This window comes from Scyliorhinus torazame, chromosome 10, assembly GCF_047496885.1.
Source record: "Scyliorhinus torazame isolate Kashiwa2021f chromosome 10, sScyTor2.1, whole genome shotgun sequence".
In the NCBI taxonomy this organism is placed as follows: domain Eukaryota; kingdom Metazoa; phylum Chordata; class Chondrichthyes; order Carcharhiniformes; family Scyliorhinidae; genus Scyliorhinus; species Scyliorhinus torazame.
Genome location: NC_092716.1, coordinates 218,195,673 through 218,219,057, shown reverse-complemented (window position 1 = coordinate 218,219,057; position 23,385 = coordinate 218,195,673). Strand labels below are relative to the sequence as shown.

The window sequence follows — 23,385 nt, the reverse complement described above, 5'->3', positions numbered from 1 at the left end:
AATCAGCTATCAATCTTTTTACATTTAGCCCCTATTGAACTCAGAATAAGGCTATTTAGACCTCTTTCTTCTGGGGAGTACTTGAACAGTGTAACAAGACCAGTCAGTTTAAACGTATCGCCATCTAAGTATCTAAAAATCTTACTTGTACTCCGCCTCTGATTTCTGGTTTGCATTACAATGGGACAATTTACACATACAAGTTTCCAACCATGTATTCACAATAGTTTAAGTAGGTAGACGTTCTGTTGTGTCAGAGAGACACCCTGTAAAAGTGCTGTAGAGACATGCAAAACCTACCTTGACTTGAGCTACAGGGCTGGTCCCGTGCTTTTCATTTTTCAGAGCTGAAGGTGAGAGTGCAGATGCAGGGTTTGGTGGCTGTTGTGTAGAAGGGATCTTGGCACCAGGAGATACCTGCATACTGGCCAGCTGTGCTGCATACAATTGCTGAGACAGGGAGAGAACAAACCTCATGAGTATTAGCAGTCTTTACTCACCTATAAGCTTCTGAAGGCATGTCAGAAACTCATTCATATATTCAACACAACATTCACTCCCTTTAATGGGCACCACACCAGGACATTTCTTCATAGGCAGCCAGCTCTCATAGAAAGAAACCTGCAGAGTGATTATATTCAGTAAGAATCTCTACACATTAGAAAGAAGCTCTGTACTTACTTCCACAAGGCATTTACTTATATAGTTGGCTGACGAGTTGCAGGTCAAATAGCTGTTCCACGGGTTGCATGATATAAACACAAAGCTCATAGTTTTGCATGCTGACAGCATTATTTGCATTCTGAGGTTTGCCTTCCACCTCTTATCCCATTTACCATGAATTGTTGCTTTATTTCCATTAATGATTTTCTGTTGTCAAGGTGAGAGATGGCAGTGTTGATGAATAGAACATGCTTTCTCTTTCAATACTGGACACTCCTCCATGCCATCCAGACTGTGCACTGCTGTCCTCTTGAAATTTTTCACCCCGCCCCTTCTGCCTTGGTACCTTACTGCTTCTCTTCGAAAAACAAACTTCTCAAAACTCTTCTCTGACAATTCCATAGGTTTCTTTTCCTGGACTTTCAATTTATCTTTAACTCCCCATATTCAGATTCCACTGGGTCTTTTTTTTCTCCTTTTTGCGTACTGCTTTAAGGCATCTTCCTGAATGCAAAACCAAGCTACCGCTGCTAGCAAATCTCACCCTGACCAGGTTAGGTATAGGTAGCACAGGTCTTCACCTGAACACAGTGAGGAGATCTAAGGAGTTCAGGTTTCTGTACTTGTTAATGTACTGGCATTATTATTTCTTTTATTGTTTCAATACCAATAAAAAATGTTTTCTGCAATGATTGTATTGTCTTTATTTGGGTAGCTAATACTGGTCGGAATTTTCCGGCCATTCACCGACAGCGGGATTCTCTCACCCCGTCCGCAGGTTTCCCGGAGGCGTGGGGTGTCCTCAATGGGAATTCCCATTGTCAAGTGGTGGGGGTAGACAATCTCGCCGTCAGCGAGCTATGTGGTCAGATTTTCGATCCTTGCTAGCACTGGTAGGGGGGGTGGACTCGCAATGGAGAATCCAGTTCACTGTCTTTCAAATGTTTGGGATGGTTGCTTCTGTGAGCATGCCACTATTTTGTTACTTGGAATTTACAGCACAGGTATTTGGTTCAGCACATTGTCGCATTATGTTTATGCTCCACAGAAGGCTTCTCTCACCTTTACCTCATATCATCCAATCACTTTATCCTTCTATTCAATTCTCCCTCATCTACTTATCTAGATTCCCCTTAAATACATTTATGCTATTTGCCTCAAACATGCCAATTGGCAGCAAGTTTCACACTCTAAGCACACTGAATAAAGTAAATTAATCTGGGCAGCACGGTGGCACAGTGGGTTAGCACTGTGCCCTCACGGCGCCAATGTCCCAGGTTCAATCCCGGCTCTGGGTGACTGTCCGTGTGGAGTTTGCACATTCTCCCCATGTTTTCGTGGGTTTCGCCTCCACAACCCAAAAATGTGCAAGCTAGGTGAATTGGCCAAGCTAAATTGCCCCTTAATTGGAAAAAATGAATTGGGTACTCTAAATTTATTTTTAAAAAGTAAATTAATGTAAACCAATCAGTGGTATCCACCTTCTTGAACTCAGCCCACCTCCCACTGCCCCAGGATGAAAGTAAAAGCAAAGATTTCCAAGTATGTGTCAATATTTGATGCACTTCCCCCAAAATATGTTACATAGTAGCATGGAGCCTCTGATATTTTTAGGAGGACCCCACGCAGAAAACTATTGCTCCACTCTTACCTTAAAACCAAAGTGTCAAAGAGAACAACCCCTGATCTTGGATATGATTGCCGTCCTTGGTGGCACTAAACAATTTGAGCTGAGCTCAGAGAAGCTTTGCTCGCTGGATTTGCATCTAGTGGGGAATTGTGCAGCTCCAGTGAGCTGCAGTATGAGCTTACTCTTCAGATTTGTCTCACTGTAGTTGCTGTTACTTAATCTCTCAGATGCAGGGCTCCTTTCAACAACAAAAACAAAGGGAATCTCCATGGACTGACATGACTGTAAGTATCCCTACTTATGCTGCTAATGTGAATCAAAATATGTTATCAGTCACACGATCATGGAGACATGGGCTTGTCTCTGAAGCAGGGGGGGGAGGGGGAGGAGGAGGATTCCTCCGGATGCTCAGTGGTAGGTTACCTCTGGTGCTCCCGGTTTCCTCCCACAGTCGATAGATGTGCAGGTTAGGTGGATTAGCCATGCTTAGTTGCCCCTTAGCATCCAGGGATGTGCAGGTTAGGTGGGCCTATGTAGGGTGCCCTTTCGGAGGGGTCGGTGCATACGTAATGGGCTGAATGGACTCCTTCAGCACTGTAGGGATTCTATGGAAAGCAGAAATGCTCCTAATGTACCAAGCATTGACATAAATGGGACAACTCTGATCAGTTGGGTGTTTGTTTCTCATTCCGAACTTTGTACCTTTTTATGATTTCCCCCTACCACCTTGACTTTTGTTCTTGGTTCCTATCTCTCCCCCCATTTCCTGACTATGGAGATGGGATTGGAGCAATTGGTATCTTCGAAATCAGACCAACTCAACAATATCTTGCATTTATATTGTCTTTTAACATAATAGAATACCCCAGCACATAGACACAGCTAAGTGAGAAATATTCAAGAGCAGAGTATGATAACCTCCTGCCCAAGGTGAAATTTCAATCTCATTATGTTGGGAATGTATCAATTTCTACCATGTCAGGTTTGTTCTTTAAAACAACCAACTTTGTGGAAGGAAAAGAAAACAGAAGGCACACTGTGAAGGGGCATTTTCAGTACAGGTGGAGACAAACCAAACCTATATTAATGAAAGTAGCTTTAGAGATGTAATTAACTCGAATTGCCCTTAGAATCAGCAGAGCTTTTTTTCCCCTGATGGTTAGGGTGACCATAAAACCATAAGAATTGTGAACAGGAATAGACCATTCTGCTCTTCGAGCCTGCTCCACCATGGCTGATCTGACACTCAATGAGTGAGGTTTTCCGCACAACCTACTGCAAAACTGGAAGCGGCCCACCATTGGGCAGCAGTGGGATCTTCTGATCTCGCCGTTGTCAACAGGGTTTCCTGTTGAATGCACCTCTCACCACCAGGAAACCCATAGTGGGTGTGCGCCATCAGCAGGGCCGGACGATCCCGCCGTGTGAACGGCTGGAAAATTCCAGCCACTAAATTCACTTTTCTACCTTCTCTCCATAACCCTTAATTCCCCCACTGATTAAAACCTATTGATCTCAAGGGCTCGGCCTCCAAGACTTCCTGGGGTAAAGAATTCCAAAGATTCAGCACCCTTTGAGAGACAAATCTCTTCTTGAAATCCGTATTAAATGAGCACCCCTTTATACTGCGAGTCTGCCATCTAGTCCTATACTCTCCCATGAGTGGAAACATCCACAAAACATTTACTCTGTCTAATCTCCAAAGAATCATATAGGCAGAACTTTCCCGCTTTTTTTCCCAAAATGTGAGTCTTTGACTGAAACCCACATGTAGCTCTCCAGCTGCACAGCCGGGTTTTTAGTCCAGATTTGAAAAAGAAATTCAGGGGGCGTAGTTCCCTGTGGCAGGGCGGGGCCTGACAGAGCCGGCAAGGCCGGTTCCACAGAGAACATGGCACCCTTTAAAAACAGCACCCCAATCCCCACAGAAAGATCCCCTCAGCACACCCATTCCCCGTCCTGCACAAATACAGGGGAACCTCCAACATAAGCATCGGGGACTCCTCCCCTACCCCCAACAAACGTAACATGAACCCCACCCCCAATGGGGATCCCCAGGGGGGTCCACCCCAGCAGTGCCCCTGGCACAGGTTGGCACTGCCAAGTTAGTGAGGGAGGAACATGTGGCTGGGGGGAGGCTCGGTAACCATTTTAAAATGTATTCAAATATATCTAAATAAGGTTCCCGCCCTTTCTGGTCATGAACCTCATTGTATCACCGATGAGGGGCGTGGAATACTGGAAAACGTGATCTCACCGGTGAGAATCATTTCCAATTCTCGCGGGATTTTCCGCCTGCATCACCGATCCCACGGATGGCTAATATGGTGTAAAAATCGCCCTGTATATGTTTCAATTGTATCGCCTCATTCTTCTGAACTCCGAGGAGTACAGGCCCAACCTGTCCAATCTTTCCTCATATGGCCATCCCGCCATACCCCTGATCATCCTAGTAAACCTCCTGCTGCAAAACCATCTATGGTGGAATAGCACGCTAATCAGTCTTGTCTGGGTTCAGTTTGGAAAAATGGCCATTTGGAAGGAGATTTTTTGCATCTGTCTAACAATAGTGCAAAACAGGTCAGCAGCCTTTCAGAAAGCAGGGGAGAATATTACAGAGTTTGATGGTGGTGGAGGGGGAAGCACATTTTTAGGCAAGGAAATACTGTATGTATTTAAAGTGCATATTGCCGTAATACTGCATAGGATTTATGTCTGTGCTTTGAGTTATGAAGTGCGAAGTATAGCATCTCCTCCCAGAAGTACTGCAACATACTGAGGCTTGCTATATTATTTATTTAATTCATGTTTGAATGGCGGCCTAATTGTACCAATATTATTTTAATTTCTGATACTGTAAATCCTCCCATTATGTACGACCTACTTAATAGAAGTCAGCATTTACTTCAGCCAACCTCATCATAAAGTGTCTGTAATTTTGACTGCAGTTGAATATTTTGTCCCTCAGACATCCAGATGTCGTGCTGGGAGTATTTATTCTGAAGAGATTTGTGTATGTAAAGGTTGATAAGGAAACAGAAATAAGCAAAACACATGGGAAATACAATGGCTTAATAGCTTGTTGAGGGAGGCTCCAACAGATGAATAATAGCTTTTTTTCCTCAAAAATATATGTTAAAATACAAATGCTTTTTATATTTTAAAGTTAAAAATATTCAACCAAACACAAGATTTGCAAACTCAGAAATATCCCTGGGCCATTCTTAATGTCTCCTTTCATTCACAATTGGCTATTGTTTGTGATCAGCACATGATACGCTTTAACAGCATCACAAATAGCCTTGGTTTCTTTGTTTTAGGCCTATTACAATAGTATCTTGCCGACTGCATGATCCTCGGGGACAGGGCAGTTTCCCTTAGACTACTGACGTTCTAGTTAGGCCTGGGCAGCTATTGATTTAAAACCAGGAGATAGCCAGCTTCTGCCTCATTCAGCAACTTGCTACATCCAAAACCACCAGTATTGCTTTCTTTTGGCCTCAACAGACTGTGCAGATTTTTATTATGTAATTGGATACTCTGCTTTCATTCTTTGCACTTTGTGTAATTGAGGTTTGCTACTTTATTAAAGCAACAGCTTCTCAAGCTGCTCCTAGTCATATACTGCACGTCTAGTGTCATGTTTAGATTACTGAGGTGAGTCTCTAGAGGACGTAGGGCCTTCTGCTCTGTAGTGTTGTGAAGGGCAAGAGTTAGGAATATTTGAGCACCAGTGGAAGTACCATCCTGCGCACTGCCACCCAGTACTCTAAGCATCAATAACTCGGATTTCTACAATGCCTTTAGCATAGTAAAACCTCCAAAGAGTTTCACAGGAGCACTATGAGGCAAAATTAAACACCAGACTATATAAGTAGATATTTGGACAAAACTATTAAGTTTTGATCAGTGCTTTAAATTCCAGACAGCAGAAGTGTGAACGCCAATTTGGAATGATGAGTGAGAAGAGGGGGACAAAATTAGAGAAACACAGTGAACATGGAGGGTTGTAATGCTGAAGGGGCTTACAGTAATAGGGAAAGGGTGAGGCCACAGAGGGATCCGAAAACAAGAATGAACATTGTAAACATTCTGGGGTGCTAAATTCTGATTCCACTTGAACCCTTTAACCTTTCCTGCACATTTCCATCTTCATGTTACTGCCTTTCCTTTTGTGTCCCTCTCTGATACAAAGACTATCTTTTGGTTAACTTGCGAGGGGAGCAATAAATTCAGTTTTAAGTGAACAACTCATTGCCAAGAAAACAAATTCATTTACCATGAAAAGTTTACTAAAAAAGGGAAGAAAACTAAAAATTGTCTGTGCATACTGAACAAAAAGTTTGAGGAGCCCAATAATAGAATAATTTGTAGATGTAAACTATTTTCTTATAAGGGAATTCAATCTCAATGTAGTTTCACCACTTAATGACGATAAACATTTTGCAGGTTTTTTTTTAAATCCTCTTGTCGATGCATGGATTACTCCAGCATCTGAGGAGTAGGGAGTGGTACAGGACACTGTGCAATCATCAGCAAATATCCCACTTCTGACCTTATGGTGGAGGGAAGGCCTAGGACACCACCCTATGAAACTTGCTACAGTGACATTTTGGGACTGTGATGATTGACCTCCTACAACCACAACCATCTTCCTTTGTGCCAGGCATGACACTAACCAGTGGCGAGTTTCCCCCCTGATTCCCATTGACACAATTTTGCTAGGATTCCTTGATGCCACATTTGGTTATACACTTTCTTGGTATCAAGGGCAGTCATTCTCTCTGCACCTCTGAAATTCAGCTCGTGTTTGGACCAAGGCTGTAATAAGTTGTCGAGTGACCCTGACGAAACCCAAACTGAGCATCGTTGAGGAATGTTATTGCTGAGTAAGTGCTATTTGAAAGCATTGTCAAGACATTTTCCGTCACTTTGCTCATGGGGGCAAATTTGATTTGTCTTGCTTTTTGTGTCCAGGACACACATATCAATTTTCCACATTGTCTGGTAGATGCCAGTATTGTAGCTGTAGCCTAACTGCTTGGCTAGGGGTGTGGCTAGTTCTGGAGCATAGGCCTTCAGTACTACAGCTAATATGGTGTCAGGGCCCAAAGCCTTTGCTGTATCAAGTGCCTTCAGCCATTTCTTGATATCATAGAGTGGAGTGAAATGAATTGGCTGAAGACCAGCATCTATGATGCAGTGGATCTCAGGAGGAGGCAGAGATGGATCGTCGGCTCAGCACTTCTGGTTGAAGATAATTCAAAAGTTTCAGTCTTTTCTATTCCATGCTGGGTTCCACCATCAATGAAGATGAGGATGTTGTGATGCCTCCTCTTCTGGTTAACTGTTCAATTGTGCACCACCATTCATGACTGGATGTGACAGGACTGCAGAACATTGATCGGATTCATTGGTTCTGGGATCACTTTGCTCTGTCTATTGCACGCTGCTTCTGCTGTTTAACATCCATGTGTTGTAACTTCACCAGGTTGACCCCTTATTTTCCCATTCCCACTGCTGCTCCTGGCGTGCTCTCCTGCACTCCTAATTGAACCAGGGATGATCCCTGACTTGATGTTAATGTTAGAGTGAAGGGTATGGTGGGCCTTGAGACTACAGATTGTGGTTGAACACTGTTCTGCTATTGCTGATGTTCCAGGTCTCCTTGTGAGTGCCCAGTTGCGAGCTGCTAGGGCTATTCTGAATCTGACCTATTCAATACCACATGACATGGGAACACCTCCACAAGGACTGTGCAATGTTCTGTCCTACCAATACTCGCAAGGATAGAGGTACTTACAACAGATAGATCGCTGAAGACAAGTTCCAGTAGAATTTCCCTTGTGTTGGTTCTCTCACTGTCTGGCAGATATGTCCTTTAGGACTCAACTAGTTCAGAAAGTTGTGGTGCTACCATACCACTTTTGGTGAAGGACATTGAAGTCCTTCACATAGAGTGCACTCTATACCTTTGCTACTCTCAATACTTCTTTTATTTTGTGAAGTAGTGGGAGCAGATAGCAAAGGGGGTCAATGACTGAAGCCTAGACCCAAAGGCCTGGATGTAGTGCAGAAAAACGTTAAAAGACTGCACTTGAGTGGTCAAGGCAGTGAATGTTTCTTCAAGTGCGATATCTTCAGCAACTTCATCAGTAGCTCATACACTGCTCACTGCATCACACTCCCATCACTCACCTACCAACAATCTCCATCAGTAACAACTCAGACCTGACATACATAGGTTCCACCTGAGTCCCTCACACTTAGCAAAATTGTAAGCCTCAAATCCATATCTTGAAACTTAGAACATAGAACATAGAACATAGAACAATACAGCGCAGTACAGGCCCTTCGGCCCACGATGTTGCACCGAAACAAAAGCCATCCAACCTACACTATGCCATTATCATCCATATGTTTATCCAATAAACTTTTAAATGCCCTCAATGTTGGCGAGTTCACCACTGTAGCAGGTAGGGCATTCCACGGCCTCACTACTCTTTGCGTAAAGAACCTACCTCTGACCTCTGTCCTATATCTATTACCCCTCAGTTTAAAGTTATGTCCCCTCGTGCCAGCCATATCCATCCGCGGGAGAAGGCTCTCACTGTCCACCCTATCCAACCCCCTGATCATTTTGTATGCTTCTATTAAGTCTCCTCTTAACCTTCTTCTCTCCAACGAAAACAACCTCAAGTCCATCAGCCTTTCCTCATAAGATTTTCCCTCCATACCAGGCAACATCCTGGTAAATCTCCTCTGCACCCGCTCCAAAGCCTCCACGTCCTTCCTATAATGCGGTGACCAGAACTGTACGCAATACTCCAAATGCGGCCGTACCAGAGTTCTGTACAGCTGCAACATGACCTCCCGACTCCGGAACTCAATCCCTCTACCAATAAAGGCCAACACTCCATAGGCCTTCTTCACAACCCTATCAACCTGGGTGGCAACTTTCAGGGATCTATGTACATGGACACCTAGATCCCTCTGCTCATCCACACTTTCAAGAACTTTACCATTAGCCAAATATTCCGCATTCCTGTTATTCCTTCCAAAGTGAATCACCTCACACTTCTCTACATTAAACTCCATTTGCCACCTCTCGGCCCAGCTCTGCAGCTTATCTATATCCCTCTGTAATCTGCTACATCCTTCCACACTATCGACAACACCACCGACTTTAGTATCGTCTGCAAATTTACTCACCCACCCTTCTGCGCCTTCCTCTAGGTCATTGATAAAAATGACAAACAGCAACGGCCCCAGAACAGATCCTTGTGGTACTCCACTTGTGACTGTACTCCATTCTGAACATTTCCCATCAACCACCACCCTCTGTCTTCTTTCAGCTAGCCAATTTCTGATCCACATCTCTAAATCACCCTCAATCCCCAGCCTCTGTATTTTTTGCAATAGCCTACCGTGGGGAACCTTATCAAACGCTTTGCTGAAATCCAGATACACCACATCAACTGCTCTACCCTCGTCTACCTGTTCAGTCACCTTCTCAAAGAACTCAATAAGGTTTGTGAGGCATGACCTACCCTTCACAAAGCCATGCTGACTATCCCTGATCATATTATTCCTATCTAGATGATTATAAATCTTGTCTCTTATAATCCCCTCCAAGACTTTACCCACTACAGACGTGAGGCTCACCGGCCTATAGTTGCCGGGGTTGTCTCTGCTCCCCTTTTTGAACAAAGGGACCACATTTGCTGTCCTCCAGTCCTCTGGAACTATTCCTGTAGCCAATGATGACATAAAAATCAAAGCCAAAGGTCCAGCAATCTCTTCCCTGGCCTCCCATAGAATCCTAGGATAAATCCCATCAGGTCCCGGGGACTTATCTATTTTCAGCCTGTCCAGAATTGCCAACACCTCTTCCCTACGTACCTCAATGCCATGAATACTTGCACACACCTTCAGCTCTTCAACATGTTGCCAGTCTACCCAAACACACTGCACCACACTCACTGACATACTTTTCCCTCTCATGCATGGCAAGGTGGCACATAACTGGAAACAGCACCATCTAACCACAGGGGACAGGCATGGCCACGTGACCTTGTCCTGTTGAGCAGATGGTACTCACCATCGTTGGAGCGGCTAAGATTGGGACTAGCCTGATGACTGAAGAAAATGATTGAAGGTGACAATATCCTCATACCTAACCTTTCTTCCCACCATCTCTTCACATGACACCCATGGTATAACCTCTTGCAAAATGCCTCTCTCTTCCTTCAGCACAACCTTTCAGTGCCCTGCTCCTTTCGGATACCCTAGAATTGCAATCTGGATGGACAATAGTGGATGAACAAGAGGTGGATGGGCAGGAAGACAGTGATGAAGAAGGAACATATTTACTCTCTCCCAACTCTCAGCCATTTACTCAGATGCTGACTGCAAGTGCACATTAGAGAACAGCTCAGTACCGGGATCTGTGTGTGGTTTGAGACCTGGGCCCAAGTGGCCTGCAGCCAGAGCAGGGGGAAAGGATCGTGCATGGTCCAACACTCTGGAGGATGAGATCGCTCACGAGTTCTGCTGTTGTGGATTCAGACGAAGACTTTGATGAGGTGACCAACATGGTTTACTAGTATCACAGTCAGATAAGCCAATCAGCTGGTCACTGTATAGCTGGAGTCAAGATCTGTGCCCTCGCAATGCTGAGGTTATGCGGTATGCAACAGACCACCATGAATCTTGGTACGTGCCCTGCTGAGTATGGCAGGGCTCCTCCAGAGTGGTCCTGGTAGTGGAAGGTGTTCAAGGTCCTCAGTGGTCTTCTCCATTACATTTTGCGGAGTAGCATGGCTTTCATTCTGTGGATGTTACCCGAGGGCGGCTACAGAATGAAAGCATGATAAATGCTGCCCGGATACCAGGCATTGAATCTGTGATATGTGTGGCTGCACATCAGCTGCACAGTAAGGGGGTGGAATCCCTGTCAGAGTTTCTACGTGGTGCCTATAATTGTGTGCAGTCACCCTGCACCAGAGGGAAGCCTAATCCTTGGACATCAAATTGGAAACTGTTGCAAATAAGAACATAACATAAGAACGTATCATTTCCTACCAAAATGGATAATCTCACATTTGTCAACATTGTATTCCATCTGCCAGACCCTAGCCCATTCACTTAGCCTATCCAAATCCCTCTGCAGACTTCCAGTATCCTCTGCACTTTTTGCTTTACCACTTATCTTAGTGTCGTCTACAAACTTGGACACATTGCCCTTGGTCCCCAACTCCAAATCATCTATGTAAATTGTTAACAGTTGTGGGCCCAACACTGATCCCTGAGGGACACCACTAGCTACTGATTGCCAACCAGAGAAACACCCATTAATCCCCACACTTTGCTTTCTATTAATTAACCAATCCTCTATCCATGCTACTACTTTCCCCTTAATGCCATGCATCTTTATCTTATGCAGTAACCTTTTGTGTGGCACCTTGTCAAAGGCTTTCTGGAAATCCAAATAACAGCAGTTCCAGCCAGGAAAGAGCCAGACATATAAATGTTCACTGTACCGATCACTTCACAGGCACTGGCAATGCCATTCTCACCCTGCTCTATGGCTGCAACAAGTGGCAACTTTCATTGAGCATCTCCTTAGTGAATCGGAGACGCCGGAGGTCCCTTGCAGGATGGCCTCCTGCTGAGAGTCCTTCTACACGCTCCTCCGCTCTCTTCCAGAGGGTTTTCCTGCTGTGTCCCCTCTGCCCATTTTCGCTGTCGTGCTGTGGTCCAGGGGTTTATAATTGTACCCTTATCTGGCAGCAAGTGGTTTGTGCGGAATCTTTGAAGTCAGGATAAAGTCCTTTAGCACCTGCTCATTCCTCATAGACTTCAGTAAGTTTAAACAACTCTGGAAGCCGTCAAACACTGTACAATTGCAGAAAGAACCAGTCATAATTAACTTGTTGGGTGCTTTGGAGTTGTGAGCTCCAAAATGGCAACACTGTTGTCAAATCAGCGTGACACACTGATGGACAATCATGAACTGCTTGCTCAGCTTTCTTGCAGTGGATGATCCCTGCAAGCACACTATCGCCCACAGTATAAGGCCATCGGGTGCAGCTAGCGCCAGTCTGCCCCTGCACTATGGACACCATTGTGGGGGCAAACAAACACACGTGGCTCAGGAAGAATGGGTGCCAAACATCTGGATTTTGTCATTAAAACTCACCTACCTATTACATTTCGCAATGTCATTTTTGGTTTTCCCAAGTCATTGGAACTCACAATATGGCATGGTGACAATTTGCATTCTGCCAGCCGTTCGCATGTCTTTCTCGTCTGACTTGCTGATTCATATGTCTCAGGGCTTTCAGTTGCCACTGTGGGATGCCACCATCCGCTTCTCTTGATGCCAGTCGGAGAACACAAAGATTGGTTTTGGGGGCTATGCCAACAGACATAGATGGGTTTTCATGGAAGTACTGGAACACCAGCCCCCACCTCTTCCTTAAGTACTTGTTATCCTGAACAGTCGTCAACTGTAAACCAAGTTTGGAATCAGAAGTTCACTGGGTGGAGAACTGCAGACACAGACCCATTTCTCAGCCCATCATAGTTCAGAGTGCTGAAGCATTCTTGCGAACGGCCACTGCGCAAGGTGCCGTTTAAGATTGTGACTCTCACCAAATAGTTAAAATGCACTGCCTTAAATAAATCTCTGCCAATTTGACAGTCCGTGTGCAGTCACTCAATGGGTTGCACCAAATTCTATTGAACAAAAGCAACTATTTTAAGGAAGATTTTTTTTTAAAAATCTGCTGCTGATTAAAGTACTTCGAGGCAAAGAAGCCTGCATGGAACAATATAAAAAAAGGAATGTGTGCGTGAGAGAGAGAGAGGGAGAGAGAGAATGAGGGAGAGCGAGAGAGAGGAAGGGGTTGGGGGAGGATGGAGGGGGAACACACACACACACACACACACACACACAGAACAAAGCATTTTGTCAAACAACACATCTTGTGATGTAAACACATATGTCTGCTATAGGAAACTTTATCACTTCCACATTATCAAGACACAAAAGGGGCTTTATTCCACTGTCCCTCAGGCAACTCAGGAGTCATCAGCATTGGAAATGAGAGCCTGATTAAGTTCCCACACAGATATGAATAGTCCTTCCTTTTTAATTTAATAGCTGCCTTCTTTTCAACAGATTGCTAATTGTTTGTGACTGTACAAACAGAATTGTTATTTTTTTTCTTCTCCTTTTCTTCTCTCCAAACTACCAAACGGCATCATTTTAGTTGACATCCGCTGATGATTGTCACATTCAGGAAAATCTGAGCTCACTCGCAGCTGGGCAAAATAATGTTGCTGAATGAGTTTAAGGCCCATTAAAGATCCTTACCCTCGCAGCAGCCACGATGCTCTGCTGGACAGATGTGGCTAATGCCTATTTTAAAAAGTCATCGACTACAGAGAGGGATCTTGACCTTGATGGGGAGCAATGGAAAGACATATTTTCATTCTCTGCCAACACAGGCATAAAAATAAATATTTAAAGAGACAGTTTTCCTTTCTCCAATCTTTCGCAAAATAGATTCGTCACATAGATTACGGTGTTTGCACTGAAGACAAATGTATTTGAAAGCACACGTCCCTTTATGTGTGGAATATATTCGAGCGTGTCAACCAAATTTTAACCCTGCATATGCCTTTTTATAGCAGCTCATTCTCGAGGAAAACCAAGCTCAAACTTTGTTTTGTTATTTCTGTGCATCTTCCTCATTCACCCTTGCGAACTGGCCAGCAGTCCACTCATACAGCTGGCCTTGCTCAATGAGGTATTGGTACTCATGATGAGATACCTAACAAGGTAGAATTTCATTCACATGAAGCACCTGCCAGAACTTGACTATGCCATATGATGGCATTAACTCCATTGAGCTTCTGTGACAACAAATGAACTCAAGAATGGCCCCTTCAGCATGGAGGCCAGTGCATTGATGTGCTATTACCCTGGTGTTCTGAACTGCCATTATCAAAAGTTATCTATAGCGAAATGCAGATGGAGAGCCTCACTCCATTGCCCTGTTCTTTCAAAAAGAGCTGTGTATCACCAAATAGCTCTGCCTTTTTGGTTTCTCTGCTCAGGAGTCCTCATGTAGTAAGCCTACAGATAGCTTCACAACCCCTATCAATGTCACCTTCTGTCCGGACCAAGATTTTTCCCTTTTCAAACATCACTGAAATCAGAGATTATCTGAACACTATCACATGATTTGTGGGATCCAGCAGTCAACAAACTGGTTGTTACTACACGACCACGGCACGGTAGCACAGTGGTTAGCACGGTGGCCTCACAGCGCCAGGGTCCCAGGTTTGATTCCCGCTTGGGTCACTGTCTGTGCGGAGTCTGCACGTTCTCCCCGTGTCTGAGTGGGTTCCTCCAGGTGCTCCGGTTTCCTCCCACAGGCCACAGGTTATGCGGAATGGCTGTGCTAAATTGCCCTTAGTGTCCAAAAAAAGTTAGTTTGGGTAACTGGGTTACGGGGATCGGGGGCGCGATTCTCCGCTCCCACGATTAAATGCCCACGCCGCCGTGAATGCCGTCGAGGTTCACGACGGCGCGAAACGGCCCCGATCTCGACCAATTCAGGGCCTGAAAATGGGCTAGGATCGGGGCCGCGAGAAACTTGGGGGGGGGGCGTGTCGCGAAAGCAGCGTCGTCATTGGCGCCGCATAAAAGCGGCGCTGCGTAACTGCCGTCACCCGCGCATGCGTGGATGCCGTCCTCCCCGAAGCTGCCCCGCAAGAAGATGTCGGATGGATCTTGCGGGGCGCGGAGGAAAGGAGGTCCTCCTTCAGAGAGGCCGGCCCGCCGATCAGTGGGCACCGATCGCGGGCCAGATCCCTTTTGAGTCCTACCCCGGTGAAAGAACCACCCTCGCCCCCCCCCACAGGCCGCCCCTCACAGCGTTCCCGCGCTGTTCCCGCCAGCAGCGACCAGGTGTGCATGGCGCTGGTGGGAAGCTGTCGTTTTGGGCAGGCCGCTCTGCCCATCCGGGCCGGAGAATAGCGGGTGTAGCGGAGAATCGCCATTTTGGGTGTCCCGGGAGATTCTCCAGCCTGCGCCGCGCAGAACTCGACTGGGGCGTTCTCGCCGCTTGGGTGAATCGCGGAGGGCGTCGGACCGGCGTCGCGGGGGAAAATGGCACGCCAGGCGATTCTCCCAACCGGCGGGGGAGCGGAGAATCGCGCCCAGGGTGCTCTTTCCAAGGGCCGGTGCAGACTCCATGGGCCGAAAGACCTCTTTGTGCACTGTACATTCTATGATTCTATGACCACGATACTGTGACTGCATTTCACAGGTATGAAATGAAAAATGAAATGAAAATCGCTTATTGTCACAAGTAGGCTTCAAATGAAGTTACTGTGAAAAGCCCCTAGTCGCCACATTCCTGCGCCTGTTCAGGGAGGCTGGTACGGGAATTGAACCGTGCTGCTGGCCTGACTTGGTCTGCTTTCAAAGCCAGCGATTTAGCCCTGTGCTAAACCAGCCTCTGTGTCCCAGCCCATATCTTCGGGTGGCTTGCTTCCTAATATGTATCCTAATATGATTCAAGTAGCACATGTGGTGGCAATGCTTTCCCTTTTACAAAGGAGAATTACCTCACTTCTATTTGGGCTCAATCTTCAGAATTGGAGCCCAGTTCTTCATGTATTTTTTTTTTCTAACAGTCTTCTGTTGTATTTCTCTGGAATATTTTAGACCCACAATGGAGCATGCAGTTTCATTTGATCTTCCTCGGGGAAGATACAAGATGTCAAGGAAGTGAAAGTAAGTTCAACATCTAACCGTTAGTGCACTTTCAAGCTGGTGAGCCAACAGCTCGGTCGAGGACAGGAAGAAGGCCATCATGGGAACAGTTAATGAGGAACAATATAAACCCTCAGTTCTTAATGCCCAGCATACTGAACTATGCATCAGTATTTCCTGTGAAATTCCCGCCAACAAGAACCACCCAAAAGTATACACATTTCTGCAAAAATCATTTAAAAACCAACAGTAAAATAACACCATTATGGTTCATTATCCAAAATACAACTCGAGACTTATATTGTCAGAGCAAGTTGTTATATGCATGGTGGTGGGTGTCTGCTTTAACAAACACAAACCCCTGCACAGCTCAATATGATGAATGTGGTGTCAAAATATTTGCCTGAAAAATGTTTCTTTTTTATTCTTTGCTTTGGATGTAATCCAATTCGAGTCTTTTTTTAAAAGTCAAATGTGGATTCAGGAAGTTAAATAGTGTTACAATTGGTAACTGAAAGCTGCCGAAACTTTCAGCTGTGATTCTGAAAACACTGAAATGTCTGAATACGTATGGCTTGAGAGCACTGCTCTTGTAGCAGTCACATTAAAATTAGTTTTACTTCTATATGCTAATGGGTTCTGATAGAGGTGTGGGATCCTGGGTTGACAATCGCCTTTATTGGTCACATAAACTGTTCGGAGTGGCAAGGGAAGGGACGAGGAGAAACAAAATCCGGTTAGCTGAGAAATGGGCCCTAACAAGACAGAGTCCTGTGAATTCTGCACTTCCTTAGCCTACTGTCTTCATCAGCAGTAAGAGTGGGAGAGAGTGCCATGCCAGAGTGGAGCTCCTGAACCCGCGCCTGGCAATATTTAACACAGAAATAAAAACAGAAAATTCTGGATAAACTCAGCAGGTCTGGCTGCATCTGGGGAGGGAGAAAAACAGTGTAATAACTGTGGTAAACCACGTTATTGCATTATATGTATTGTATTGTGCATGCATGTGCATGCCTGGGCTTGTCCAGGCTGGCTCCACATCTGGCTCCTCCCCTCCGCCTCCGACCCAGTTCGGGTCCAGCGGCAGGAGGCTTGCTGTTTAGTGCATTAAAGCCTCAGTTACGTTTATCACTCATCGTGTTTTATTGATGGTGAATCAATTTAATACACTAAACTCCTAAAGATGAACTCATCACTCAAGCCTGATCGCTTGGAGCCGGACCCACAGGCAGCCGACGCTACAGAAACGTTTGAACACTGGCTAAACTGCTTCGAGGCGTACCTCGCATCCTTCAACGAAGACCTCACAGACCTTCAGAAGAAGCAGGTCCTCCACACATGGGTGAGCCAAAGAGTCTTCCCCCTCATCAGGGACGCCCCCTCGTACGCGGAAGCAGTAACGCTGCTAAAAGGACAATACGTGAAATACATTAACCAGGTATATGCTAGGCATCTCCTTGCCACGAGACGGCAACACCCTGGGGAATCACTCGCAGAATTCCTGCGTGCCTTGCGCATCCTCTGTCGGAACTGTGACTGCCGGGCGATATCGGCTACCCAGCACGCGGAGCTGCTGATCAGGGACGCTTATGTCGCGGGCATGAACTCTAACTATATCCGCCACTAATCACTAGAAGGGGGGACACTTGGCCTCCCAGAGACAGTACAACTCTCCAACTCGCTGAAGGTGGCCTCCCAGAACATGGGGGCCTACACCTCTGACCATGTGGCACCCTCGTGGGCCTCGTAGGCGCAGCCATCAGCTGACCCGGGTGCGACGCAAGCCTGCGCCGTGCAGCGGCCCGCCAACGCTGGAGGCCCGAGGTGCTACTTCTGCGGCCAGGGTAATCACCCCAGACAATGCTGCCCGGCATGGAACACAACTTGTAACGGCTGTGGGAAGAAGGGCCTCTTCGCAAAAGCCTGCCAGGCCCGATCCCCCCCTCAATCTTCTAGGCCCAGCAGCGCTGCCTGCTGCCTGTCGGGGCCGCCCCCAGCTGCAGCGCCACCCGCCATGTACGACCCGTGGGCGCCGCCATCTTTAATTTCGGCCGACCCGTGCGACACACGGGGCCACCATCTTGGACGTCATGGCTGCTAACACGCGCGGCCCATGGGGGGCCACCATTTGGACGCCATCGCAGACACCACCCGCCACGTACGCAGGCCGCCGCTACCTCCGACCGGTCTACCGACCGCCTTCCGACACTCACCTCCGTCACACTCGATCAGTCCCGACGCGCCACCTCGCGAAGTTCACGATGACCGTCCGGATCAACGTGCATGAGACAGCCTGCCTTTTCGACTCCGGGAGCACAGACAGCTTCATACACCCAGATACGGTAAGGCGCTGCTCCCTCTCCATCCTGCCCGCGACCCAGAAAATCTCCCTGGCTTCCGGATCCCACACAGTAGAAATCCGGGGGGTATTGTGTCGCGGCCCTTACTGTACAAGGCGTAGAGTACACTAACTTTAAGCTCTACGTCCTCCCCCATCTCTGCACTGCCCTATTACTGGGGCTCGACTTCTAGTGCTATCTCCAGAGCCTTACCTTAAAGTTCGACAGACCCCGGCCCCCCCTCACCGTCTGTAGCCTCGCGAAGTCGCCCCACTCTCCCTCTTCACAAACCTCACCCCGGACTGTAAGCCCGTCGCTACCAGAAGTAGACGCTACAGTGCCCAGGACAGGGCCTTTATCAGGTCAGAGGTCCAGCGACTCCTGCGAGAGGGGATCATTGAGGCTAGTAACAGCCCCTGGTGAACCCAAGTGGTGGTCGTCAAGACTGGGGAGAAGCACCGGATGGTCATCGATTACAGCCAGACCATTAACCGGTACACGCAGCTCGATGCGTACCCCCTCCCCCGCATATCTGACATGGTCAATCAGATTGCGCAGTATCGAGTCTTCTCTACAGTCGACTTAAAGTCTGCGTACCACAAGCTCCATATCCGCCCGGAGGACCGCCAATACACAGCCTTCGAGGCAGATGCCGCCTCCATCACTTCCTCAGGGTCCCCTTCGGCATCACCAACGGGGTCTCGGTCTTCCAAAGGGAAATGGACCGAATGGTTGACCAGTACGGGCTACGGGCCACGTTTCCGTACCTAGACAACATCGCCATCTGTGGCCATGACCAGCAGGACCATGACGAGATCCTCTGGTGCTTCCTCCACACCGCTAAACTCCTGAACCTAATCTATAATAGAGAGAAACGCATCTTCCGCATAACGGGCCTAGCCATCCTCGGCTACGTCATGGAACACGGAGTCCTAGGTCCCGACCCCGACCGCATGCGCCCCCTCCTGGAACTCCCCCTTCCCCACTGCCCCAAGGCCCTGAAGAGATGCCTGGGGTTCTTCTCTTACTATGCCCAGTGGGTCCCCAACTATGCGGACAAGGCCCGTCCACTGATTAAATCCACCATTTTTCCCCTGACGGCTGAGGCCCGACTGACCTTCAATTGCATCAAGGCAGATATTGCCAAGGCCGCGATGCCGCTGTGGATGAGTCCATCCCATTCCAAGTGGAGAGCGATGCGTCGGACTTTGCTCTGGCCGCTACACTCAACCAGGCGGGCAGGTCCGTGGCTTTCTTCTCCCGTAACCTCCATGCCTCCGAAATTTGACACTCCTCCATCGAAAAGGAAGCCCAAGCCATTGTAGAAGCTGTGAGACATTGGAGGCATTACCTCGCTGGCAGGCGATTCACTCTCCTCACTGACCAACGGTCGGTTGCCTTCATGTTCAATAACACACAGCGGGGAAAGATCAAGAATGACAAGATTCTGAGGTGGTGGATCGAGCTCTCCACCTACAGCTATGATATCTTGTATCGACCTGGGAAGCTCAATGAGCCCCCAGATGCCCTCTTCCGCGGTACATGTGCCAGCGCACAGGTAGACCGACTCTGGGCCCTCCACAACGACCTCTGTCACCCGGGGGTCACCCGTCTTTTCCACTTTATCAAGGCTCGCAACCTGCCTTACTCCATCGAGGAGGTCAGGTCCGTGGCGAGGGACTGCCAGGTCTGCGCGGAGTGCAAACCGCACTCCTACCGGCCCGACAGTGCACACCCGGTAAAGGCCTCCCGCCCCTTTGAGCTCCTCAGCATGGATTTCAAAGGGCCCCTCCCCTCCACTGACCGTAATGTGTACTTCCTCAACATCGTCGACGGGTACTTATGATTCCCCTTCGTCATCCCCTGCTCTGACATGACCTCTGCCTCCGTTATCAAGGCCCTGTACAGTCTTTTCACCCTGTTTGGGTTCCCCGCCTACATCCACAGTGATCGGGGCTCCTACTTTATGAGTGACGAATTGCGTCAGTTCCTGCTCAGGAAAGGCATCGCCTCCAGGAGGACAACCAGCTATAACCCCTGGGGAAACGGACAGGTGGAGAAGGAAAACGCGTCGGTCTGGAAGGCCGTCCTTCTGGCTCTACAGTCGAAATGTCTCCCAGTTTCCCGCTGGCAGGAGGTCCTCCCCGATGCGCTCCACTCCATCCGGTCGCTCACGTGTACAGCCACTAACGAGACTCCTCATGAGCGTATGTTTGCCTTCCCCAGGAAGTCCATCTCCGGGGTCTAGCTTCCGTCCTGGCTGACAGTCCCGGGACCCGTCCTTCTCTGGAAACATGCGAGGAGCCATAAAACCGACCCCCTCGTTGAGAAGGTCCTGCTCCTCAATGCAAACCCCCAATATGCCTACGTGGCATACCAGGACGGGCGTCAGGACATGGTCTCCCTTTGGGATTTGGCACCTGCGGGTTACCCGGCAACCATCACCACCACCCCCCACCCTACACCATCTTCCCCCACCCCTGCCCACCTCCCTCACAAGCTGGCACCCACAGGCCAACCAGCAACAAGCACCACCACCTCCGCCCATACACCGACCCCCCCCTTCGCCGACTCAACATCTGGGTGAAGAAGAAGAAGACAGCACGCTCCCGGACGCACAGGTCTCGACGCCGGAGCCAACACCACAGCCGGGGCTGAGGTGATCATGGCAGAATGTCAAGGCCCCCGACAGACTTGACCTTTAAGACCACTTCACCCCCGCCGGATTCTTTTTTTAAACAGGGGGTGAATGTGGTAAACCACATTATTGCATTCCATGTACTGTATTGTGCATGCTTGTGCATGCCTGGGCTTGTCCAGGCTGGCTCTGCCCATGGCTCCTCCCCTCGGGCTTCTGTATAAAGGTGGCAAGTCTCCGCCTCCGAACCAGTTCAGGTCCAGAGGCAGGAGGCTTGCTGTTTAGTGGGTTAAAGCCTCAGTTACGTTTATCACTCGCCGTGTGTTATTGATGGTTTATCAATAACCCTCATCGGATCCATGGGGACATCCCAATTGATCCCCCAATGGGACCCGTGGAATATGATCTCTCACGAGTGGGTGGAGGCCCACCACCTATGGCTCGTAAATATCGCCAGGGACTGGGGCCAGCGGGACCTGTAGACCCGGTTGGGACCTTTCGACTGTAAGCCACGCTGTGGCCCTTGCTTTTGTTGTTGAATTAAACCTGGATTGAATTTACCTTCTCGAGCTTGCTGATCTTTCTTCCAAGTTAAAGTTTTGAGTCCACATGACGCTTCTGCAGAACTGAGATGGGATAGAAATGTAATGAATTATATAATTGGAGAGGGGGGTGGGGCAGAATAGGTCAGGAAAAGTCGGAGCGAAGGTAACTCTGTTTCTCTCTCCACAGATGCTGTCAGACCTGCTGAGTTTACCCAGCATTTTCTGTTTTTATTTCAGCTTTTCATCATCCATAGTGTTTTGCTCTTATTTGAATGTTTAACACAGAGTTGACCACAATGGCGCAAAACATCATTCCATGAGGTGAAAGGATGCCATGGTGCAGACAGTAGGATGAAAATTTTCTCCAGTAGGAACATCAAATTGGTGTGGGCAAATCAACAGCCTTTTTACACTAAAGCCAATGAATTTTCCGTTGGGCTTCAATGGAAAAGCACATAGGGCACAGTGTAAAATGCATGTTGATCCACTGTCACTCATTTTGCACGTCCACCCATGAGAAATTTCACCTCACTATTCCTTAAAAAAAATTAATCCCCAATATTCCTGATGAGGAATTAGATTCACATTGGGTGTAATGTATGACTTTCATGACTCTTTCTTGCCAATCGACTTAGGGTGACGCGAGTGGACTTTATAATTGGTACAATGCTCGATATAAAATGCCACGGTAGGATGCAGAAGGGAGAGAGGAGAGAGGGAGAAACAGAGTGTAGAAGGGAGAGAGAGAAAAAATGAAAGCGAGAGTAGAAAGAGAGAAATAAAGTGTTGCATGTATATGGTGCCAGATGTCTTAACGAGCTTTACGGTCAATGAAATATTTGAAGTATAGTCGCTATAGGAAACACGACAGGCAATCTGCACAAGGAAACCCCTCCGCACAATAAATGTGAAAATGACCCGATAATCTGTTATTGGAGATGTTGATTGAGGGATAAATATTGGCCAGGACACCTGGGATAACTCCCCTACTCTTCATTGAAAGAGTGCTCGAAGGATCTTTTATGCCCAGCCACGCCGGCGCCTGGGGCTTTGCGAAAGATGGCACTACTGACAAAGCAGCCTTCTTTCCGTACTTCACTGGAGTGTCAGCATCAAAAGATGCTCTGCAAAAAGAGAAACAGATGGTGAATTTCGACTTGAACCCATTGTATGCATTTGCTACTGTGAGGTGATCTTTGAAAAAAAGATTGCACGCCAACTTTGGAAGTGAGCTACACCCAGGAAGAGCAGTATCAGCACTATGCAAATTAACTATTATGGTTGTAAAGAACCCTGACCACAGATAGGCACGAAGCAGTACAGAGTGGGTAATTACAGTTGTACTTTTTTTCCATGTACGGTTCAGTTAACAAGCAAGGCTAATAATACAGTAGAATTTTCCAGTCAGATTTGCTGATATCTTTTTGACATATCTCATATTTGTTGACTTGTGCTGTCACATGGAGGAGAAAACTAATTACAATGACCTGACAGCATTTTGTGCGCTAATTGTCCTCATTGTTTACTATTAAGGCAGTAATTATACCATAAGGATGCATTGTTGCCGGTAAAGATTCTAGCGAGACAGATCATGAACTTTGCAAACTGAGAACTATACGGTGGGAATGGCACAGAGATGGCGTTGTCACCGCCACTTGCGTTTTACAACCACCCACAGCTGCAGTTTTTTAACCTAATATTTTGTTGAGAAAAATACATCATGAAAGTGCAGGAAATGTAACATCTGGTACAGAACAGATCCTTCCATCATAGGTAAC

At 47.3% G+C, this 23,385-nt stretch overlaps 1 protein-coding gene across 14 annotated transcripts in view; it reads right to left on the bottom strand.

Annotated features, from left to right (window-relative positions):
* Positions 1-23,385, bottom strand: part of sox6 (SRY-box transcription factor 6) — an 832,058-nt gene that overhangs the window by 103,426 nt on the left and 705,247 nt on the right. For all 14 annotated transcript variants that reach the window (XM_072466411.1, XM_072466398.1, XM_072466399.1 and 11 more), the window contains one exon: positions 301-450. In XM_072466411.1, the coding sequence (XP_072322512.1) occupies positions 301-450 (150 nt within the window). The remainder of the gene's footprint in view (positions 1-300; positions 451-23,385) is intronic.